Genomic DNA, 20,951 nt, shown 5'->3' with positions numbered 1-20,951 from the left:
TTGTTCACATGCGCCTTTTCCCCTTCGTGTGATGTCAACCTTTTTTTTTTTTCTCCCCTAAAGAAATAAAAGCGTGTCATCAACTCGGCCCGAAGTGTGTGTGTGTGCGTGTTTTAGTTTGTAGTCGATTCCACTATTTGCCAGGTTATTTTTAGGAGTAAAACATTATTTTGTGAGCGATGCTGAGGTTCAATGTGACTCTAGAATGCGCGCAGTCGTGATAAACGACCAACCCGCAGGCCTGGTGGACTCTGACAAGGCGCTTCTTTTTTCTTTCCACACAGAAGTGAGTGGATTAAAATAAATAAATAATAATAAAAAATAAAAATAAAAACTTTATTTACAGCGAACTCGTCACAAAGCTGTATATCGATATCCGACGCATCGTTTTTTAACATTTGTTTCGTGCGTCTTACCAGCCCGAAAATGTCGTTCAGCCGTCTGCGTCGATCCGGAACTTCATCCAAAGAGTTTGAACTCCGACTGCAGCTCAAGAAAAGTGAAAATGGCCTCTTATCGATAATTAAAAAAATAAAATAAAAAAAAAACACACCCGCCATGTGATATAATAACTTTTAAACTCGTATAAAACTTAAAACACTTGCAGAAGAAAACACTATCACAAAAAGTCTACAGATTTTATAGAAAAAAAAAAGAATTACAAGGGAAATCCACAGTTGTTCAAAACAAACGCAATTTCGCTCCAAGTTGCAAAAATGCATCGATCCACTAAAAACTACGAATTTAGGAAAGAGTACATTTTCTTAATGAAGTGAGGAAACGTGTTTCTACAGCAGGATGATGAAAGTGCAGAAAGATGAGATCTTCTTTTCCAAACACGTCTTACAGCTGGTCAATGAGCTGCTCATAGTGACACTCTGAAGGGGCTTTTTGTGAAGCTTGAAGAAGTTTCTTCTTGGCATCAAGGGAGAGCAGAGCCTGAAAACAAAAGATGGTTTTTTTTTAAACATGATTGTATAAAAATAGGGCAACATATTTTAATTCATGGGAAATTTTCTAGAGTTAAATTTTCTTTAACTGTCTGATAAAATTAATTATCAGGCAGTTTTAGAACTAAAATTAAAAATTTTTAACCGTAATATCATCCATCCTCTCATGACCTGTTTAGTTTTTCCCTCACCTGACGCAGGGCGTCATGCTGGGCGTGCTGGCACAATGCTGCTGCGGCAGCTTTCTTCACTGCATCGTCTGAATCCGTGCAGGCGGCGCTCAAAAGTACGCTGGGCACATCGTGGTCCAACAACAGGCTCGTGGCGCCCTCAACACTCGCCAGGTTCCCCAGGGCCGCACAGCAGTGACGGCGCGTGAGGACATCAGAGTCTGCGATCAGACGAGCCAGGACGGGCACCGTCCTCTTGACCTCTTTCGCCCATCCTCTCCCTTCATCAACAGTCAGCCTGGTTTTTGTCGCAACCTGCAAACGCTGCACTTTACTATGTTCTTCACCTGCAGGTTCACGGCGCTTCCCATGAGATCGATCCTCTTTACACCCAACTGCAATGTATCCCAACCACTTTAGAACCGACCTGCACGCCGTCCTTCGGGCAGGCATGTAGGGGTCATGAAGACACTGAATCATACCTTTGAAAATATCAATCTGCTGGGTGACTAATGAAAGAGGCCTAAAAGGATCCAAATATTCCAAAAGTCTGCATGTTGCAGCCCTGATCTGGTCGTAGGAGTGACTCAGCGCCTGCTGCAGCACTGTCGCTTCCACGTGAAGCTGAAAGCAGGCAGAGGAAGAGGAACAGTGGGCCACATTGGACAACACGTTGAGGAGTTCCACGGCAGAGTCCCACAGCACACCCAGCTGCAGGAAATCAGCGAGCAGGGAGCTGGCACTTCTGGTGAGAGTCTGACGTGCAGAGGCTGCGGGCTGGCTGTCGCTGGGCGCTGAGAAAAAGCCAAAAGCAGCCTCTCTGAGGTGGGGAAATGAGCGCCCGGGATCACACAGGAGCAAGCGGCACAGCAGGGCAAGAGGAAGCTCCAGCGTGGAATACGGGAAAGTTAGAATCACCTGCCAAAACATGAAAACAAAATCATCCAGACAACTCGTCACACTTCAAAGAGCCAACAACAAACAGAGCAGGGATCTCCCAAAAGCACAGACATTCAGACATACAGTACTGCATGCCAGACATAAGTCGAGCGCAAGACTTATCCCGCATTGCATCAGACAATCATGTTTATGTGCCGGGTTCTTTATTAGAGTGCGAGAAGGCCCGAACCTGCAGGAGGTGTGTAACAATACCACAGCTGTCGTACAGCTGGAGAACAGTCCACAGGGTGGGTGGAGGCAGGTCCAGGGCAAACGGAAAACACAGTAAGCTGCAGCTCAATGCGGAAAGGTTGTGGTGAGTCAGATGCAAAGGAGAGCCTGTGGCGAACACATCCAGACTGTAGGGTGGGAAAGATGCTGCCATTAGCCCTGAACACTGAAGCTGCGGTGCAGGTCAATAAGTCGAATGAAGACGTATGAAACACTGACCAGTCGGTGCCCAGCAGCCAGCCGAGTGTCGACACACACTTTGATTCATGATCAGTTAGAAAAGGGATGCATGAGTGTGGATCCTTGGTAAAGATATGCAGCACAATAGAGAGAAATGAATGCAGCCCTGAAATGAGAATCAAAGAAAAATAAATCATCTCCGCAACAGAGTTTAAATATCGAGTGGTTTTCAGAGGATGTGCAATATTCACCATCTACTGAACAAAAGTCAAAGTTTAATGTTGTGGTGGTCCCAGAGGTCCCAATCCTTTTCCAAAGGCCCAGAAGCAGAGCTGGACTCAAACATGACGAGACGGAGCCATTGTCACGCTGTTAAAACAGACACACAAAAAAAACAACAGAGCACAGATGATAGGTGACACATCTCCATACGAAGGGAGTTCAGTTCCATTTTAACAGCCGTCCGACCTCAGTGAGTGTGAACAGGAGTAATGAGAGAAGTCCGTCACAAGGTCGCCAATCAGCAGGAGGTGAGATTTGCAGCTGAAGAGGCAAAAAAAAAAAAACCAAAAAACTTGAGTGAAAACAAAACTTTCATGAAATCCTGTCAAATAATTCTTATATAAATATATATTCCTTGTTTCAGTACCTTGAATGAGTCAGTGACCAGAGCATTTATTAGAGAGATGAGATTCTCCACATTAACCTGGACAACCACATCACATTGTGCAAAGAGAGACAAGAGTCCGGCTGCAAGAGGCTGGAAAACAAAAAAAACAGCAACGTCACCTCTTGTAAAACAGGTTAGATGACAAAATCTTCTGGCAGGAAAAGCAAAGAGATGCCATGAATAGTGAACTTTATTTGAGGAGGTACTTACTGCTAAAGGTCTGAGTGCTGGATGTGTAAGAATGAAGCTGAAGGGCTCAGATAAATCTTCCAGTCTAGAAATGAGAGACGATGAGCTGAAATGACTGTAAGGTGTGACAGCCCCCCCCCCCCACACACACACACACACACACACACACACACACACACACACACACACACACCTATGTTCATCTTCCACCCAGTCCTCGTGCCTTCCCCAGTAGATCAGCAGTACCGTCATCATTTCTTGGAGGACAGGGACAAACCAGGGTTGCTAAACGGAAGAACAAAGAACAAAGAAATCAGAACTGCAACTGATTTTTATTGAATAAAGAACCACTTTGAGGTAATAACCTTGAAGAATTTGGAGTTTTCCACAGCAATATGGATCAGGTCAAAGAGGACATGTGGCAGTCCAAGTTCAAGGACAACGTGTTCCGTCGTCTCAGGGTCAGAACTCTTTATCAGATTATGCAGAACCTTCAATGTTTGTTGTATCTGCATATCTTTTACACAACCAGATGTCAGCTGGAAAAACACAAAAAGAACAATTAATCCAAATTTAATTCACTGAGGAATTCATTTAAACGCAGTTCAAACTTGTACTCGGTTACTTGGGCTTTGAATTCCAGGATCTTGGGTTCAAGTTGAGATACGACGGTGTGGTTCAATGGTCGTTTTTGCTTCCTGCTTGTGTCGGTTGCTTGAGACAGATTCATCCAATAGTCCTCATTATCAACATCCTGGAAAAAAAACCAAGACAAAACTCACACTGTCAAGCTCAGTTTATTTATTTATTTTTTTAATAAAAGCAAAAATGGCTATTAAAAGGGCAGATATACTGCTGGATTAAAATAACAAACCATTCAGCGGTTTGACCTTTTTGTTAAGAGCGAAAGCAGCGGTCACTGACCTGCTCGTGCAGCGTCGTCAGACTGTCCTCAGTGCGCCGTGGCCCGATCTCTAGACTATCAAGTTCGTGCACATAGTCTATGCTGATCTGACTCCTGCTGAGAAAATAACCCCAAAACAGTGAATACACACCTCATTCTGCTTTGGGAAGCAAAATGTATTTGCATAGTGTGATGCTGTAAACACCTGTGTGTTGATGTTGTGCAGTCTTGGACCAGTGAGGTGAAGGTTTCATTGGCTGTGTGACCGGGGCAAACTGAATCGTCATTGGAAGAGGGGTTGGGGCTGCTTACACTGGTGGGGGCATTCCCAGGGTTGGTCCTTTCATTCCCTAATGAATCCTTATTTTTCTGGTGATGGACATTGACACCATTCAAACAACTTTCCTGAATTACGACAAGAAGTAATTTCACGAGTAAAAGTAAATCAAACTCAATGAAGAACTTACAGCAGCGTCGTCACTGCTGACCCGTTTTCTTCTGTTTGCACCGTCCTTTTGTTGCATGACTTTTCTCAAAAATCTGCTCTGTCCTGAGGTCGGTACAGACTTTTCTGCCAGTTGCTTAAGTTTCTGTTTCTGCACGTCTGGACTGGGTGCGATAGTCAAAGGGCTGAAAACACTCGTGTCTGACAGCACTGCACACGGTATCATGAAAACAAAAAGAAATCATACATGAAAAACGCCTGATAACAACGGTGATATATAATTATATATATATATATATATATATATATATATAGGCATACTAGAAACTACGTTTCACCTGAAACGCCATCGGCAACATAGGGGTGGTGCAAGAGGTCTGGCCAGGTCAATCGTTTCGCAGGGTCTTTGGTCAACAAACCTTGTAGGAAATTCTGTAAAGGGAATGTTACAAAATCATGATGATAAAAATTATTGTGCTAAAAGCAGTATAATCTGTTAACGAAGGAAAAATCTATACTATATTGAGCCGTTAATAAAACACAGAGCCGTTGCAGAATTGTTCGTTTTTTTTCTTCAGGGCATAAAAAAAGCAACAATAGTTGAAATTTGATGAGAATTAATTTGGCGTTACACTTTGCAGTTTTTTTTGTCCAATGGATTATGTGATTAAATTTAAAACAGAGGTACTTTGGACACTCTACCATGAAAGTGCTGCTCATGGTGTCTGGCCATTTGACTTGAGCTTTCACTATGAGCTGCACCAGGTGGAAGATGGAGTTGGTATAGAACGGGGGCGCCCCCGTGTGGAGCTCAAAGAGAATGCAGCCCAGAGACCAGAGATCAGCAGTGTGATCGTAAGGCTTCTCATCCACCAGCTCAGGGGACATGTACAGTGGCGTTCCCTTGATAGAAGTCAGCACCAAGGTAGACACGCTCATGGCTCTGGCAAACCTGCAACGACATTGCATCATGTCCTCCATTCTCTCACTTCATCCACTTACTTTATTTCTGAAACAAGTGAGGCGAGCCTACCCAAAGTCGCACAGTTTGACGACACCGGTTTTCCCTAAAAGGATATTTTGTGGTTTCATGTCACGATGAAGAATGCGATGGGAATGCAGATAATACAGCGCTGAAACCAGTTGGCAGGCAATCTCGCGGACCTTCGGGGGTGAGAAAGACTTGGTTACATCAGGCAGGGGTATGAAAAGTCAAATTTGCATTACAGTGAGTACCTGGTTCTCTGGCAAGCTCCCGTCATCTTCAAGAATCCGGAACAACTGCCCCTCCGCATACTCAGTGACCACCACCACCTGGTGCACACAGAAGGATCGAAAACATTTGGGGTGAAATGTATTGGCTAGAATAAAATGAAAGGTAGTAGTAGGTGGTATTGGTTTAGCCATTTGGTTGCTTTTGTGTTTTCTGATTCCAGTTTGTATGATTATCCAACATATCTCTATGCACTTTGCAGCCGTGGGGGGGAATCACATCAGTTAGAAAAGACCTGCTTCTTCACACAGACAAGATCAATATCATCTTTCCCAGAGTAACAATGCGACTGAAAGGAAGGAATCGTGTTTTGTAAGAAAGTCACAAAACTATATGACAAACGTCATCCCCAAAAACAGGAGGCCAATGCAACCTTTTCAGAACATTTTATAAATCTGTTTCCGCCATTAGGCACAACAAACTATACATCAGCTCCAAGTTGTGTAAAATATATATTGCTATTTTTTTCTCAGGGAGCCTCACTTCACCATCAACAGAAAACACACCTCCTTTTCAGTCTCAAAGCTGTCAAGCAGCTGGACGATGTTGGGATGTCGAAGTCCTCTCATAATCTCGATTTCTCTCTTCAGGCTTCGCAGCTCCTTTTGGGAAACCTTTGGCATGAACTTCAGGGCAACCACCTGAAAACATCGACAAATACTGAAACCGTGTGCGGAGACAGCGATATGTGCTCGTGTGAAACGTTTACCTGGCCGGTGTGAGTCTTCCGTCCTTTGTAAACGCGGCCAAACGAGCCTTCGCCCACCAGCTCCAGGACTTGATAAGTGTTCATGGTGACAGTGAACGCACCGCGAGCACCGGAGAACGACGTCTTTTCAGGGCAGGAGGGAGCCGGTTGTTAGCGCTTCAGGTGCTACATAAAATACACCGATAGAAAGACGCGAGGTCATTAACTTGACAGGATAAAACATAACTTTATCTGCATGTGGTCTTCTGGGTCTCTACTTCTTCACGGGGCAGTTTTCTGAAGTGTAGGCTGGCAACTTGAACTGCCGACACAGAAAATACACCAATTTATCATAAAGTTTGAGTTTATACGCATACACGTGTTTGATTTTTAACCACGACAACTAAATAAATATTTTCAACAGAAAACTCTTGGTTAAACTACTTCTTTATTATCTAGTAGTGAAGACAGGACAGGCTTTTCTGCGGACAGCTTGTGAATTGGGGTCTTGAGCCTAGCAACGAGTTGACTGCGTTCCTAGCAACGAGCACAGAAAAGAAAACAAAAGAGAGGAAATCCACTTTTTGCATAAAACACTTATCTTAACATTCAGTACAAGAGTGTTACACAAATTAATCTCACCTTTGGATATGTGGTCTTGTGGAAAGTCCACAATGTTTAGACTACCACTCTAAACTGATCCTCTAAATCAGCGGTGTCAAACATAAGGCCCATGAGACAAAACCAGGTCCAATCCGGCTCCACAAACCACCAAGGACTTTGAAAAATGTCAAAGAAAACATTGATCAGCATCACTGATGTCTCAGTGATACTGCCATGAAATCTGGCTCAAATTTAACCTTCAAAATTTTTTTATTTTGTTTTTTGGGGGGTGGGGTGGGTGGGTGGGGGGTATGCTGCAGAATTTACATGATGGAAATTTAGATATTTTCACAAAACCAAACAATTACTACCAAAAAGTATTACAAAATCATCATGAAGTCAATTTTAATTAGGCCCTCTGGTTCAGAATACAGTAGAATGGCTAAAAAATGTATGATGTAGCTGTCACATTTTGTAACCTTATGCATGCATGTTTTTACAAACTCAGACACAGACAGACAGACAGATAGACAGACAGACAACAGGTAGAGTGATGAATTGATTAATCAGATCAACAGCGGGTCTCTATCTCAACACTACCCAGTCAGAGCTGCATATTTGAATTGCCACATGTAATTCTTTCCACAGCTCTACTCAGGTGCATTATAACATAAAATATTTGATTTGGGATGCCAGTTAGTCTAGTGTCCACCAGGTGTCGTATGTGACTCACGTAGGGGAACAATAAAAAAAAAGTAAAACTTGTGTGACGGCTCCCCGAACTATTCATTTGAAGAAACTTTTGCTCAATATTAGAGACTTGGATCATGTTCATATTCTATTTTCATTTGATATATGTCCACAGGTGTTCTATTAGAAATACAATGTTTTTGAGTCATTGTGTCCTCCTTGTCAATGTATGATAACACCCCAGATACATTTAATCTATCGCGCTGCTTTTACATGAAATTAAACGTTTGGGCCTGAAATTCATCTTCACAAGGTGTCTAGAAGTGTCCATTTAGAAAGTACGGCTGAAAAAAGTCTGAAACTGAGACGCGCATCCAATGAGCGCCTCCACAGACTTCCCCCAAAGAAAGATTGTGTTTAACATAGTTGTCACTCGATCATGCAAATATATAAAAAAAAGTAAGTCTCTAGAAAACAGCAGTCGACTCAGCACACAGGTGGAGGATGGGAGTGGGTCATGACCAGGAGGAGTTTTCTCTGGGTGGACTTGTTCGACCTGCATTGTTTTAGGTTCCTGCGCTTTGGATTATGCTCTTCCCCCTGATCCGTGCGTCTCACCACTTCCACTGAGCTTGCAGATTCATTAGCGTTGTATTTTCTCTGTGGGTCATTGCATTCTTTGTTGAATGCAAACATCGTCATGTTTAACAGAATCCCTCTTCTCCTCTACTTTGTGGTCTCGCTTTTAGGGCTTGTTCTGTGCATGGAAAGTGAAATCAGTTTCCCGATTAGGCTGGATAACGAAGGATGGACAAATGCTGACAACGACGTGGACATTCTCAATGGAAAATGTGTCCTAAAAATACGAGCTTTCCAGCAGGAGTTTGTCATTGATTTACAGCAAGACTCTGATTTCATTGCACCTTCTATTTCTGACCAAGACGCGTCGTGGCTCCCTAATTCCGATGTCACCACTGACTTGAGCCGGTGTTTCTACTCCGGATATGTGAATGGAGACCGTCTTTCATATGCTGCTTTAAGTCTCTGTAAGGGCTTGCACGGTGCATTCGGCTTCCAAGGTTGGGAATATTTCATCAGCCCGGCTCGGAATGACACCAGAAGCGCAGAAAGTGCACACATCATCCGGCGCAGAACCAGCAACAACCTCAAACCCAGTTCGACTTCCAGGTGCGCAGTGGACAGCGACACAAATCTTCAGGTTGCACAACTGCTTGAGAAATACAAGCGACTGGCGGACAACGGCAATGCGACTGAGACGACTCTGAAGAGGATGGGACGAGCCAAAAGATTTGCCTCCGTCCCCAGATACGTGGAGACGCTGGTCGTGGCGGACGAGTCCATGGCGGAGTTCCACGGAGACGACCTGAAACATTACATCTTGACGCTGATGTCTGTGGCTGCGAGGCTGTACAAGCACCCAAGCATTCTCAACTCCATCGCTATCACAGTTGTGAAGATTGCGGTTATTTCTAAGGGGGACAAAGGACCAGAGGTGTCCGGGAACGCAGCCATGACGCTGCGTAACTTTTGCACCTGGCAAAAAAAGATGAACAAAAACAACGACAAGCATCCAGAGTATTGGGACACGGCTATTCTGTTCACAAGACAGGTAACATATTATTTATCAGAGTTACATTTATTGAGCTTGTGGTAAATCATAGCCAGTGGAGAAGGGGCTTTTTTTGCGCAATTACGCACAAATGCGTAAATTAAGCCAATACTCGTTTTGAAAAATTGTTGTTGTTTTTTGTTGTTCTGTTAGATCATGGCTATGTAGAACATGTTTGAGAACGTGGTGCTTTTCTAATAATACGTAAAAGAACCTCTGTGTATTAAATTGTTCGTTCCAAGAGACATTCTCCACATCTGCTAAACTCAGGGCTGCAGCGTCACCAATAGCACCATTTGGCGCTGATTCTCTATCACAAAGTAAATCACTTGAGCTAAATGAAACACTAGTCTTTGTGGATCTTAAGAGGGCGGTTTTATTGACTTGGAGTCCATCTCTGACTTCTCAGTGCTCTTCCAAGCATTTGGCAGAAGGCACAGTGTCACAGATGAAGCTATTGCTCACAGTTATTGGTCAGTGTGTTGAAAAGTTATTAATTTCGTCTCTTCAAGGATCATTTGAATTTCTGAGAAATATTTTGTTTTGGCTTTCTTCCCACTGCAGTTAGGGCAGTTAATTGCAGGGGCACATGTAATACAATAAAGTATTTATTACCTTTGGCATGAGTCACTCTGATGACATGATTGCAGTAGACCTCAGAAATGCTTGGTAACTTCACCAAGGAGCAGCAGTACCCTCAGGGATGCACTAGTCGGAAGTGTCTTGTTTCTCTCAACCTTTCCTATTCTTCTCCAGCTGTGGGGGTCCCCCCCCCACACACACCCACCCACCACCTTTTCTGCTCCTCATTAAACAGGCCCCTAAGGGGAGGGATGGAGGGACTGCAGGGTGTAGTGATGGGCTCCAGTCTCAAACAAGCTGCTGCAGAGAAGCACTTTTTCTACACTCAGTCTACACAGCTGTTGTTTTACAGCAATTTCTCTTCTGTTTCCTCACACTTTTTTCTTTCATTCATTCTTTTTTCACAAAAACCTATCCAGTGTTGGTACCTGGAGTTTGTGTGAAAGATGATGGCGCACAGAGGTGGTTGAAATGCAAAATCTGTTTCCAGGTTCTTGCTACACGTGCAGTGTTGACGTTATAAACACTGCAGCCAGTTTACATGACCCCATTCAGCTGGACTGGACCAGCCTACAATGAGTCATGGGGCTGTAATCTGCTATATAAAGCAGAGAAACTGGCGCCTTGGGACCAACACAGTTTCAGTTAATATATTGCACCAAATGAGTGACCTAATCAGATGTTTGACAGTCTGCATTTCAGGGCAAAAAACAACAACTGTATTAACCAGAAATGATCAAACAAAGAACATTTCTTGTCAGTGACTCGAAGTTTTGGATGTCAGGAAACAGATTTGAGATGAGGGAATTCCTTGTTTAAATAAGGCGAGACAAACAGCATGGCGTTCGAGGGGTAAACACTGTCACAGTGTATAGACAGAAACCATCATTTACTGTTTAGAACCTATAAAAAATGTTGATGTTCTCCTAGTGGTTTGTAGCGTTTCAACACCTCATAAAGCACAAATCAAGCTTCTGTTTAGGAACAACTGTAGCGCCCTGCAGCATTTTGGCCCGCACCGAGCTTTCACTGTCAGTATCCACTATGTTGAATATATAAGAATGATGTTTTTTTTCACAAAGCTTGTAGCATCATGTGCAAGACAACATGTCATGTCAACGACTGTACGCTTGAGGATAAAATATATATGCAGTATGAGGGTAAAATTGCATGTGCAGCTGTTATTAAGACCAATTTTACCAAACATTTTGCAATTATGGTCTGTAGCTTTCATATCAGCAAACCCACTCCTCCCAAGAAACGTTGGAATGACTCCCTATCCCAGCTTGGGAAAGAAAAAAAAGAAAGAAAAAATATCAGGCCGCGCTCCAACAGTGGATTCATGAGAAGGTAACTCAAAATTAGTGAGTTTAGTCAGGGTTTTTTTTTTCTTTGTTTTACTATGGTTTTCAATTGGCTCCTCAAGCACATTCTGTTGTTTACCAGCCCACAGTATAATTTAGTAGGTTTTATGAAGACCAACTTGGTGTTGTCCAGAGGCGACTGCGGCTGTCTTTACACTGCATCGTCAGCATCTTTGTTGCATCGTGAATGTTTTTGTGAGATTTTTTATTTTTTTTATTGTTGAAGAACAGCCAAAAGATTAAACCCAGCTGTAAATCTGTTGAAAAATGTATGTCTGCCCCCAGGAAAGAGGAGGTGGCTGCACTGTAGCTCACAGCTTGTTTGCTTCTATGATAGATAATGGAGTGAGAAAGAGAGGATTTCACATAAGTATGCCTGGACATCATAAATCCTGTGAGCGAGACTACTGATATCAGAGCTTAAACACTGAGCAGTCCCAGTTTCAGTATTTTTGACTGTTGCGCAAAAAGTAATGGGAGTTAAACCATGGAAATCGGGATCACTAAACAAAATGGAAATATTTCTTTGCTTAGGTAACTGCTACTTTTTTTTTTTAATTGCAGAGACACAAAAGCTGCAAAGATAGACTTCAGATGTGGGAAGTAGGTCAAAGCAAAGAAGAAACTCATTGACACGTCTGGTTCTTCTCCCCTGTTCATCTTGCAGTTCTTATTTTTTTTACTCAGCTGACCCAAACGTTCAGATCTCGCCTGTGCTCATGAGCCCATCTGGACTACATTTGCACTGACCAACGATTGTGGCTTTGCGGTTTATTCGAGGAATGATTTGTCATAGCACTCGGGGTCTTCACTTGGCTCAGTGCTTTATGGTTACATTCAGAGCAGTGAAGTATAGCGGGAACTGAGTGACACTGAACCACTGCTGCACTTAAATGTAATAGCTGCAATAGCTGTGTTTTGGGGTATGTAGAGACAGTACTGGTTAGGGAGCAGGCAGATGGGCGGATACTGCAGAAGTTGTCCTGTGATTAGGAGGTTCAGCTCCAAAAGGATACTCTTTGGGTTTTTAAGCCTCTGTGGTCGAGAAATAGGTCATCTGGAAACTCTGCTCTGGCATGGAAATGTCATGATTGGGGACACTTGCATTACCTCATACAAGAAGGTGTACTCTAAACAGTGTTACCCACTTACAGACTTAAAGACTGGGTGGTGCAAACTGTTGGTAGACACTACTGAATCATTTCCAGATCAAGAAAAAAACAATTTTCCTGACATGAAGACAATATGATGCATAATTTCATGCATAAAACAATCATTCTTTTTCAACCTAATTGGTGAGGTCTGGGAACAAGGTGACATCACTACATGAAGTCAGACCAGACAAGAATCAGGAAAGGTTGCAGACATATTTAAATAAACTTCAAATAAGGAAAAAAGAAAAAAAAAAATACCCAGACCAAAAATAAAACAGACACCTGCAATGTCTGTTGCACTCAGTATTTCCAAACTCTGCTTTGTTATGAAGCGAGGAACTTCTTTTGACAATTTTTCCAAATCAAGTATATTCAAATAACCCAGTAAACCGTCTGAAAAAAAGATTATGCTTCAACTAAAAAGCTTGTGGCTGTGTTTCAGAAAATAGCTGGTATGTTAATGAGCGCTGCATTAGGAACAGACACAACAGAAACAGACACAAATAACATTGTGGTTAATTCCACCAAATTCTCTCATTTCTTTATTGGTAAGAAACGTTTTGAGGACTTAACAGTAATTTTCAGCTCAGGATGTTTTTTTTTTCTTATTATTTTATCATGATTTTCTGACTTCTGTTTGACTAAGAATCACAGCACAGTTTGTTCCTTCTCACCAAATGTAAACAGAAATAGTACATAACAGGTGAAGAGGCAAAAATGTAAGTCTAAAAACAAGGAAAGTGAATATCAGACTTGCATTTAACAGGTGACAATCCCTCCATCATCCATCCACCCATCCATCTACAGGATGAAGATGCATATTGCACAAAACACACAATCCATCACCGCCTCTTAATCCTTACACCATCCATCCATCTTCTCTGCCATTTTATGTAACTTACAGTCTCAGCCTCAACCGGTGTTTTTGTGAACAGGCTGTTTTCCATTTGATTTAACAAGTGATGTTTTGTGAATTTAGTCTTTATGGTTACTTTTCACCCACAAAACCGTACCGTTTTAATTGCTACGTCCACCTGACTTTGACTTGACCACTGCCCAGCTCAGAAGCATTCATTTATTCAAACATTTCTTTTCCAGGACCTTTGTGGAGCCTCCACCTGTGACACTCTTGGCATGGCGGATGTTGGCACCATGTGCGATCCTAAAAGGAGCTGCTCCGTGATCGAGGATGATGGCCTTCCCTCAGCCTTCACCACTGCTCATGAGCTTGGTGCGGCCTGTCATCATCATCCTATTTGCAATACACAGTAGTGCAGTAATTTTCCAAGAGTAAAAATGAATAAGACATATGTTTTTACGCTCAAATGACACATTAGGTTGTTGCTGTCATGGTCACGAAATAAAAATAATGCTTAAGCACCGACAATATTTCATGGTTGTCGTTGAAATATTGATCAAATTGATATAAATCACTGCTATTATTTTTATTTAGATGCATGAAAGACTTGAGTTTGAATCATCCAACATTCACTGACCAACAGCCAAACGACAACTTCCTCGCCTCTCTGTACTCCATCACCTGACATCCATTATTTATGTTTTCGATCCGCCAGAGATCACAAAAACTTCCCATATGGGTCATTTTTAAAACAAACAAATCAACGTTCGCTCTGGTTATTGTTGTTTTGTGGGCAAGCTGACAAATGGAAAGGCCGAGATAAAAGCATCCAAGTTTTCATTAATGACGTCTTGTTTCCTGTCAACAGGACACGTGTTCAACATGCCACATGACAATGTCAAAGCCTGTGAGGACGTGTTTGGAAAGCTACAGGGCAACCACATGATGTCTCCCACACTTATTCAGATCAACCGCACCAGCCCCTGGTCCCCCTGCAGCGCCGCCATCATCACAGAGTTTTTGGACAGTGGACACGGTGAGAAGCCAAGACAGTTATGACAAAAACACATTACAGCGAGTTGGGGTCAACACACATGGAGCAATGTACAAACTTCACTGTGTCAGTCAACTGCAAAGTGCCACCTGTCCATTCATGGTTATGATTGTCAAAGTGTTTGGATACAGCCACATTGCTTTATCAGGATCAAGTCTTCAGGTCTTTCCGACAGTTTCCCCGCGTTAATAGCCTTCTGATTTCCACTATAACATCAGTCATTGTAAACAAGTGTACAGTATGTCAGAAAATACTTTATTTCGGTGTCCATCTGTGCTTCAAATCTGACATCTGTTGAACCTCTCGTAGCCCTACGCTTGGAGAAAAGCAATAGCCGAAAAGAAATTCATTCATTTGGATGCAGTTTGTTTGCCAAACAGGGCAGACCGCAGCACTTGGCCCTGAAGCGACGTTAAACTTTTATTCTAAAACTGCCCCCACATCTGTCCTAAATCATAGGGCTTGTGCAGAGGAGCGTCACCACAGTGGTTTGGACAGTGAGGTGTATCTACCCAGTGTTTCCCATACAGGTTTCCTCCAAATAGGGCCCACCTTTTTTTTTCTTTGCTTCTTTCTCAAAGAGTTGATGTGAAAGCAAGATGACACTGGCGTAGAGAGAGACACAGAAGAGCATTTTTGACTTGAGAAGAAGTAATTTCTATGTTACAAATGTTGTAACTTGGATTCACCTGTCATAAATCTTGACTTCAAAAAGCCCAGAGGGGGGGGGGATAAAGACATGTTTCCACAAGTTTGAGGCAATTTGCTTTTAGTACAGCAGTCAGGGTTACTAGAAACGTTAATTCTTACGCACGCACACAGAGACCCCACACCACCTATTGTTCTCCACGATCTGTGGAGAGAGAATAGGAAGGAAGAGGTGAGGCGCATGATCGTCAGTGTGGTGTGGCTTGCTTGTACTGCATTGCAGTATAAGTTAATCAGCAGGGGGTTTTTTTTCTGCCAAATTTGTGGTGTTAGGGGAAGAAACCAATTTGCTATTACGTACAGCTCATTCACTCACTGCCTTATTATATGTGTTGTGAATCCACCGCAGCACAAATTGCACAATAAACTGCTCAAAGTTGTAGAAACTTTTTTTTTTTTTCTTAGTACACATTACGTCTGCTGGATGTTAAAGTTCAACAAAAGGGTAAGAAAGTGTGAGTATTAGTGAGAGGTAAAATGTCTAAATGTAATAATCTAAATGTCACTGATTGTGATAATATTTGATTTTTAAAGATGCCTCGTGAAATTCAAACGTCGTTTCTGGTTTTAATGTATTAACAGGAGTACTTCTGAGCTCAAATGTGAAAGTACAGTATTTTTGTGCGACTGCATTTTCACAAATAAGAAACAGCGGCCAGGGTGGATGGATCTTGAAAGGAAAAGCTTGAGGGTGTTTAGGGAGGGTTTGAGGGTTTGAGGGTGGGTTGGGGTCACAATGGCCGTGTGTGTTTCTGTGTGTGGTAAGTGGTATACACTGCATGGATTGCATCAAGCTGTTCTTTTACTTCAAAGAGCCCAAATCACAAGGGCAATGGCCTTGTGCTATGCCCAAGCCACAATCCCACCGACCCACAACACAAGAACGGTTAATGAAAAGGATTGTATAAATATTTATGCATAAGTATAGATTGCCTTGTTTTTCTTTTATTGTTTTTATGTATTTCAAGACAATTTCATATGGTGCATCTGTAATGACTAGCTTTAAGTGCACATGTCTGGTAAAGAGATTTTTCTAAAACTGGAAACTAGAGTTGTTTTGGCTCCAGAGTTGTTCTTACAAATACCTCCCCCTGTAGGCGAATGCTTGCTGGACCAGCCGCAGAAACCACTAGTCCTTCCTGATGGGCTGCCAGGAGCATCCTACAACCTTGAACGTCAATGTCAACTTGCCTTTGGAGAAGGCTCCAAGCCATGTCCTTTCATGCAACCACTGTGCAGCCGTCTGTGGTGCACAGGAAAGTCCAGTGGCCATTTGGTGTGTATGACGCGACACTTCCCCTGGGCAGACGGCACCCACTGTGGGGATGGACAGGTCTGCGACCGAGGTGTCTGTGGGGACAAACGGGCCCAAAGAGCAAAAGTAAATCTCACACACTGATTCAATTCTTCGTATCAAACGATATCCTGGAAGTACTTAAGACATCCTTTTGTTTTTCTTTTTGATTTTGTATTTCTAGGTTGATGGGCGCTGGGGTAATTGGGGACTGTTTGGTTCCTGTTCGCGGACATGCGGAGGTGGCGTCCAGCTTTCTAAAAGGGAGTGCAACAACCCAGTTCCGTCAAATGGGGGCAAATACTGCCAAGGGGTCCGGGTCAAATACCGCTCCTGCAACCTGAACCGCTGCTCCGACGCAGGTACAACTTGCTCAAAACTGACAACTACTGCATCTCTATGTGACATTTTTGCTCGAAGCAATTCCACCCCTCACCTTTCGAACCCTCCCTCCTCATCTATGCAGGTAAAACCTATCGTGAGGAACAATGCGAGACCAGTGGCCACAGTTTCAACAGCAATCGTATTGCTCACTCTGTGGTGTGGGTCCCCAAGTACTCTGGAGTGTCTCCTGAAGACAGGTGTAAACTCATTTGCAGGGCTAACGGCACTGGCTACTTCTACGTCTTGGAACCCAAGGTAAACAACGGCGTCATTCGTCTTTGTCTGAGCAAATGATTACCTTCATGAATACGGAACAAAACGCGTCAGCTCCAGTTTTGCACTTCTTTGACTTTGTGACAGATCAGCTGACGTGTTATTTATTTATTTAGTTGTTTTTTTTGCTAAATTCTGATTTGTTTGTTCGATGACTTCTCCCCAAGCACATCCAGTTCCATGCCTTTGTTGGGCTCATCGCTCTATCCAAAAACTTCAGGGAAACAAACAAACACAGACGTGATGGCATTTCAAGCAGATTGGTCTCGTGTAAACAAAGCATCATACACACAAAACCTTCAGTTGAAGATTTTTGTTTCCGCTGTCACTTGTAAAAGAATACGATTCTACGTCAGCCAGCTGCCTCTGGTCTCAATGCAGAGATTGAAGGAAGAAATGAAGGCGGAAAGGAGGACATTTTATCGTTTTCAGAGAGCAGGGCGTGGAGTGAGCTCGAACAGCAGTGAAGCACAGCTCATACTTCACTCCATCATGCCGTGTGGAGGAGGAGATAAGAGCACTCAGGGGACACGTAGCTCTGAATCACGAGGCAGCTGGATGTTTTAATGTTTCGAAGCATGACTTTGATGCATAACTCACATAGTTTATTATGCTTCCTATGTGAAAATTTGTTGAAAGTATGAGTTGGAGTTTGTTCTATTGAGTCCAAGCCCTCTCAGGTATGATACATGTTTTTGTAAAAGATGAACAGAAGCCTTATCAGTGAACCAGCAATGTATCATCCCAGTACATGTGTCTGTGAAAGCTGCGTTTATGTCCTGCAACAAGGGAGAGAGAATTGAATTCACATGGATTGTTAATTTTCAAAGTATAATTGATTTGTTTTATGAATCATTGGTGATATTTGCTCAGTATGCCTTAAAAGTAGTTTTTTATTTTTCTTCCATTAAAACTAACCTCAACATGTATCTGTCTACCACAGGTTATTGATGGGACTCCGTGCTCACCAGACTCCACAGGCGTGTGTGTGCAAGGGAAGTGTATTAAGGCTGGCTGTGATGGCAAAATTGGTTCAACCAAGAAGTTTGACAAGTGTGGAATCTGTGGAGGCGACAACAAGGGCTGCAAGAAGGTGTCGGGGCTCTTCACAAAGCCAATGTAAGCCAAACCGTTAATGAAGCATGATACTTTTATCATCTCCAGTTTTCTAATATGAGCACTTAATAACTGTCAAATGCTTTGACATGCAGACATGGCTACAACTTCGTCGTCATGTTGCCAGTGGGAGCTGCCAACATCGACATCCGTCAGCGCGGTTACAAGGGATTGACGAGCGATGACAACTATTTGGCTGTGAAGAACAGCAAGGGTCATTACCTGCTCAACGGGAACTATATTGTGTCGGCTGGTGAGCGGGACCTGTTGGTGAAGAAAAGCCTGCTGCGCTACAGCGGAACAGCCGGACTCTCCGAGACTCTGCAGGCAGTGAAACCCTTGGGTGAAGCCCTCACCGTGGAGGTGCTGTGTGCAGGGAAGATGACGCCTCCTCGGATCCGCTACTCCTTCTACCTTGCTCGACAGGCCAAGGAAGATAAGGCGCTGAAGAAGGATGGGAACATAAACTCTCACAATAGTGTCCTGGCTGAAGACGGTGACAAGGACAAAGGAGTAGACACCCTGAAGGAGTCTTACAATAAAGAGGATTCTACTCTTGCGAAATGGATTTCTACGAATTGGGACACATGCTCAGTGTCTTGTGGCAGAGGAATCCAAAGGAGGTTGGTGCAGTGTCTGCAGCCAGATGGGAAGCCTGGCTTGGACTGTGATTCTTTACAGAGACCTGCAGCCACCAGGGTTTGTGGAGACCCATGCCCGGAGTGGCACACCGGGCATTGGTCGCCCTGCTCCAGAACCTGTGGGAAGGGCTTCAAGAGACGACCACTGCAGTGCAAAAGCCAAACTGGCCTTCTTCTCACAAGGGATCACTGCACTGGCCTTCGTAAACCGCAGGAGCTGGACTTCTGTAACCTAACACCTTGCTAGTGACTCAATTCTAAAAAGAAATAAGAAAAAGTGTTTTTGTTTGTTTTGATTTTTGTTTTAAATGGACTGAGTTCAATCCACCTACAAGTATCAAAACATGTCGGTCATTTCAAGATTATTTCTTCTTTATCTTTGACCGGCTAGACAATGACAGACACTTGCTTGGAAAAACAAGAACATTGGGAGGAGATCGAAATCATGGAGAGGAATGCTGGAAGATGTTTTTCACTGCCGTCAGCTTTACCCCAAAAGACACATGTAGCTCTGATGGTGAAATAACTTAACAGAGGGTCAACTATAATGTATTTGAATCCCACAGACTGTCAACAGATACAGAGCGGCCCATTCGCAAGCAATCAATCTAGTTTACCCTAAAAGTCTGTAACGGATTATATGTCATAATATTTTAACTGAGCAGGATCTAAAGTTGTTGTTGGGTCTTGCAAATCAATCAGCGGAGTCTGCTGGAAGTCCAAAAGAAATGATTCAACTTTTCAAATGTGACATCCACCAACCGTGCTAAAGCGTGATGCTCGCGTCCTGCAGAGTACTCACACAGAGAAAGACATTGTGTGACAAATTGAACATATTTTAGGATTTATAATCCCCTCTTGTTTTGTTGGACTTGATTTTGAAATGAAACAGATCTCTATAATTTGTTCTGTTATGCTGATTCTACTGCTGCTGCATTGTTTATCTAATGAATCAAGGCTGTAAGGCGAACACGTTGAATAGCTTTCTACACTGACCACCATTGTTCCATGTAATTATGACACACTCTTGACATAGTCATTTAAACAATCAAACATTCACACTGCATACATTCATTTTCAGCTCAAACTACAATATGAGATTTTCCTTGTCGCAGTTTTTGACCAGTCCAACTACACAAGACGTCTCCATTTGGAAATTAGTGAACTGAGATATGAACTCGGCCAGATTTTAAACACACGCACACGCACTCGCTGTAGGTTCAGTTCTTTCCATCTGTATTGATAATGTTTGACCACCTACTACAAATGACCGCAGCAGTTGTCCTGATGGTTTGTAGAGTTCAGCCACTTGTGAAGCATGTAAAGTCATTCCTGTCTGGCACGTTTATCACTGGTAATTTATTATCAATGAAACCACAAAGCACAGACAGAATGTGTTTTCCTGCATGTGGCCTCACAGCCCGAGCCAAGTTGTCCTCTCTGCAGAGTTGATAAAATCCTGTAATCCATTATGTTCTTGTTTTATTTTGAAGGCCCTCATTGACCTGTCCAGCATCCAATTTCAGGGTGAATCCTGTGTCAGCTGAAATGTTATTTTAGATGGATTTTGTTTAAAAATCAGCTTTTGCACTTTGTACAGCAAAAGAAACAATGACCTACATGGGCTGCACTGTATACTATGTATACATATATTCAGCTCTGTGCAAAAATAATGTAAATACTTTTAAAACTTTTTTTTTTTACACCAGTATTTGTTATTGTCTTTGATTTTACTGTATTTATTCCAAAAATAAAGCCATTACTGAAAAGTTGTAACTTATACTTTGCATTTCTCTGTTGTTGTTTTTTTTGCCGGCATAAATGTAAATTTGTCAGCTGAATACATGTTTTCTCACAACCTTTCACATATTATTTCAGACCTGCAGATACATGAATACTGTTATGATTGAATTAGAGGACCAAAGATATCTCAAGTTAATCAAGTTGCTTCAAATTGGAT

At 42.7% G+C, this 20,951-nt stretch overlaps 2 protein-coding genes across 2 annotated transcripts; one reads left to right on the top strand and one right to left on the bottom strand.

The window, feature by feature from the left end:
- Positions 1-843: 843 nt before the first annotated feature.
- On the bottom strand, positions 844-6,744 carry stk36 (serine/threonine kinase 36 (fused homolog, Drosophila); the record flags this gene model as incomplete). The annotated part of the gene is made up of 14 exons (XM_080483375.1): positions 844-939; positions 1,142-2,038; positions 2,250-2,418; positions 2,510-2,636; positions 3,912-4,083; positions 4,254-4,350; positions 4,439-4,602; positions 4,701-4,888; positions 5,017-5,110; positions 5,381-5,630; positions 5,712-5,842; positions 5,915-5,992; positions 6,458-6,592; positions 6,661-6,744. 14 exons carry the CDS (start codon positions 6,742-6,744, stop codon positions 844-846), a joined length of 2,682 nt encoding a protein of 893 aa, XP_080339501.1.
- Positions 6,745-8,409: 1,665 nt separating this feature from the next.
- LOC308121521 (A disintegrin and metalloproteinase with thrombospondin motifs 15-like) lies at positions 8,410-20,847 on the top strand. The gene is made up of 8 exons (XM_080482789.1): positions 8,410-9,562; positions 13,761-13,893; positions 14,390-14,557; positions 16,381-16,664; positions 16,762-16,939; positions 17,044-17,216; positions 18,178-18,353; positions 18,446-20,847. Exons 1-8 carry the CDS (start codon positions 8,633-8,635, stop codon positions 19,236-19,238), a joined length of 2,835 nt encoding a protein of 944 aa, XP_080338915.1. The 5' UTR covers positions 8,410-8,632; the 3' UTR covers positions 19,239-20,847.
- The last annotated feature ends 104 nt before the right edge of the window (positions 20,848-20,951 follow it).

This window comes from Lipophrys pholis, assembly GCF_963383615.2.
Source record: "Lipophrys pholis genome assembly, chromosome: 16".
Lineage (NCBI taxonomy): Eukaryota > Metazoa > Chordata > Actinopteri > Blenniiformes > Blenniidae > Lipophrys > Lipophrys pholis.
This window is presented reverse-complemented; position numbering and strand designations above follow the sequence as displayed.

Bases quoted from the DNA above. Each gene is read 5' to 3' on its own strand.
- LOC308121521 (XM_080482789.1), top strand. From the start codon at position 8,633: ATGTTTAACAGAATCCCTCTTCTCCTCTACTTTGTGGTCTCGCTTTTA. The intron at 13,894-14,389 runs GTGCGGCCTGTC...TCCTGTCAACAG, and splicing joins CACCACTGCTCATGAGCTTG to GACACGTGTTCAACATGCCA. The intron at 14,558-16,380 runs GTGAGAAGCCAA...CTCCCCCTGTAG, and splicing joins GTTTTTGGACAGTGGACACG to GCGAATGCTTGCTGGACCAG.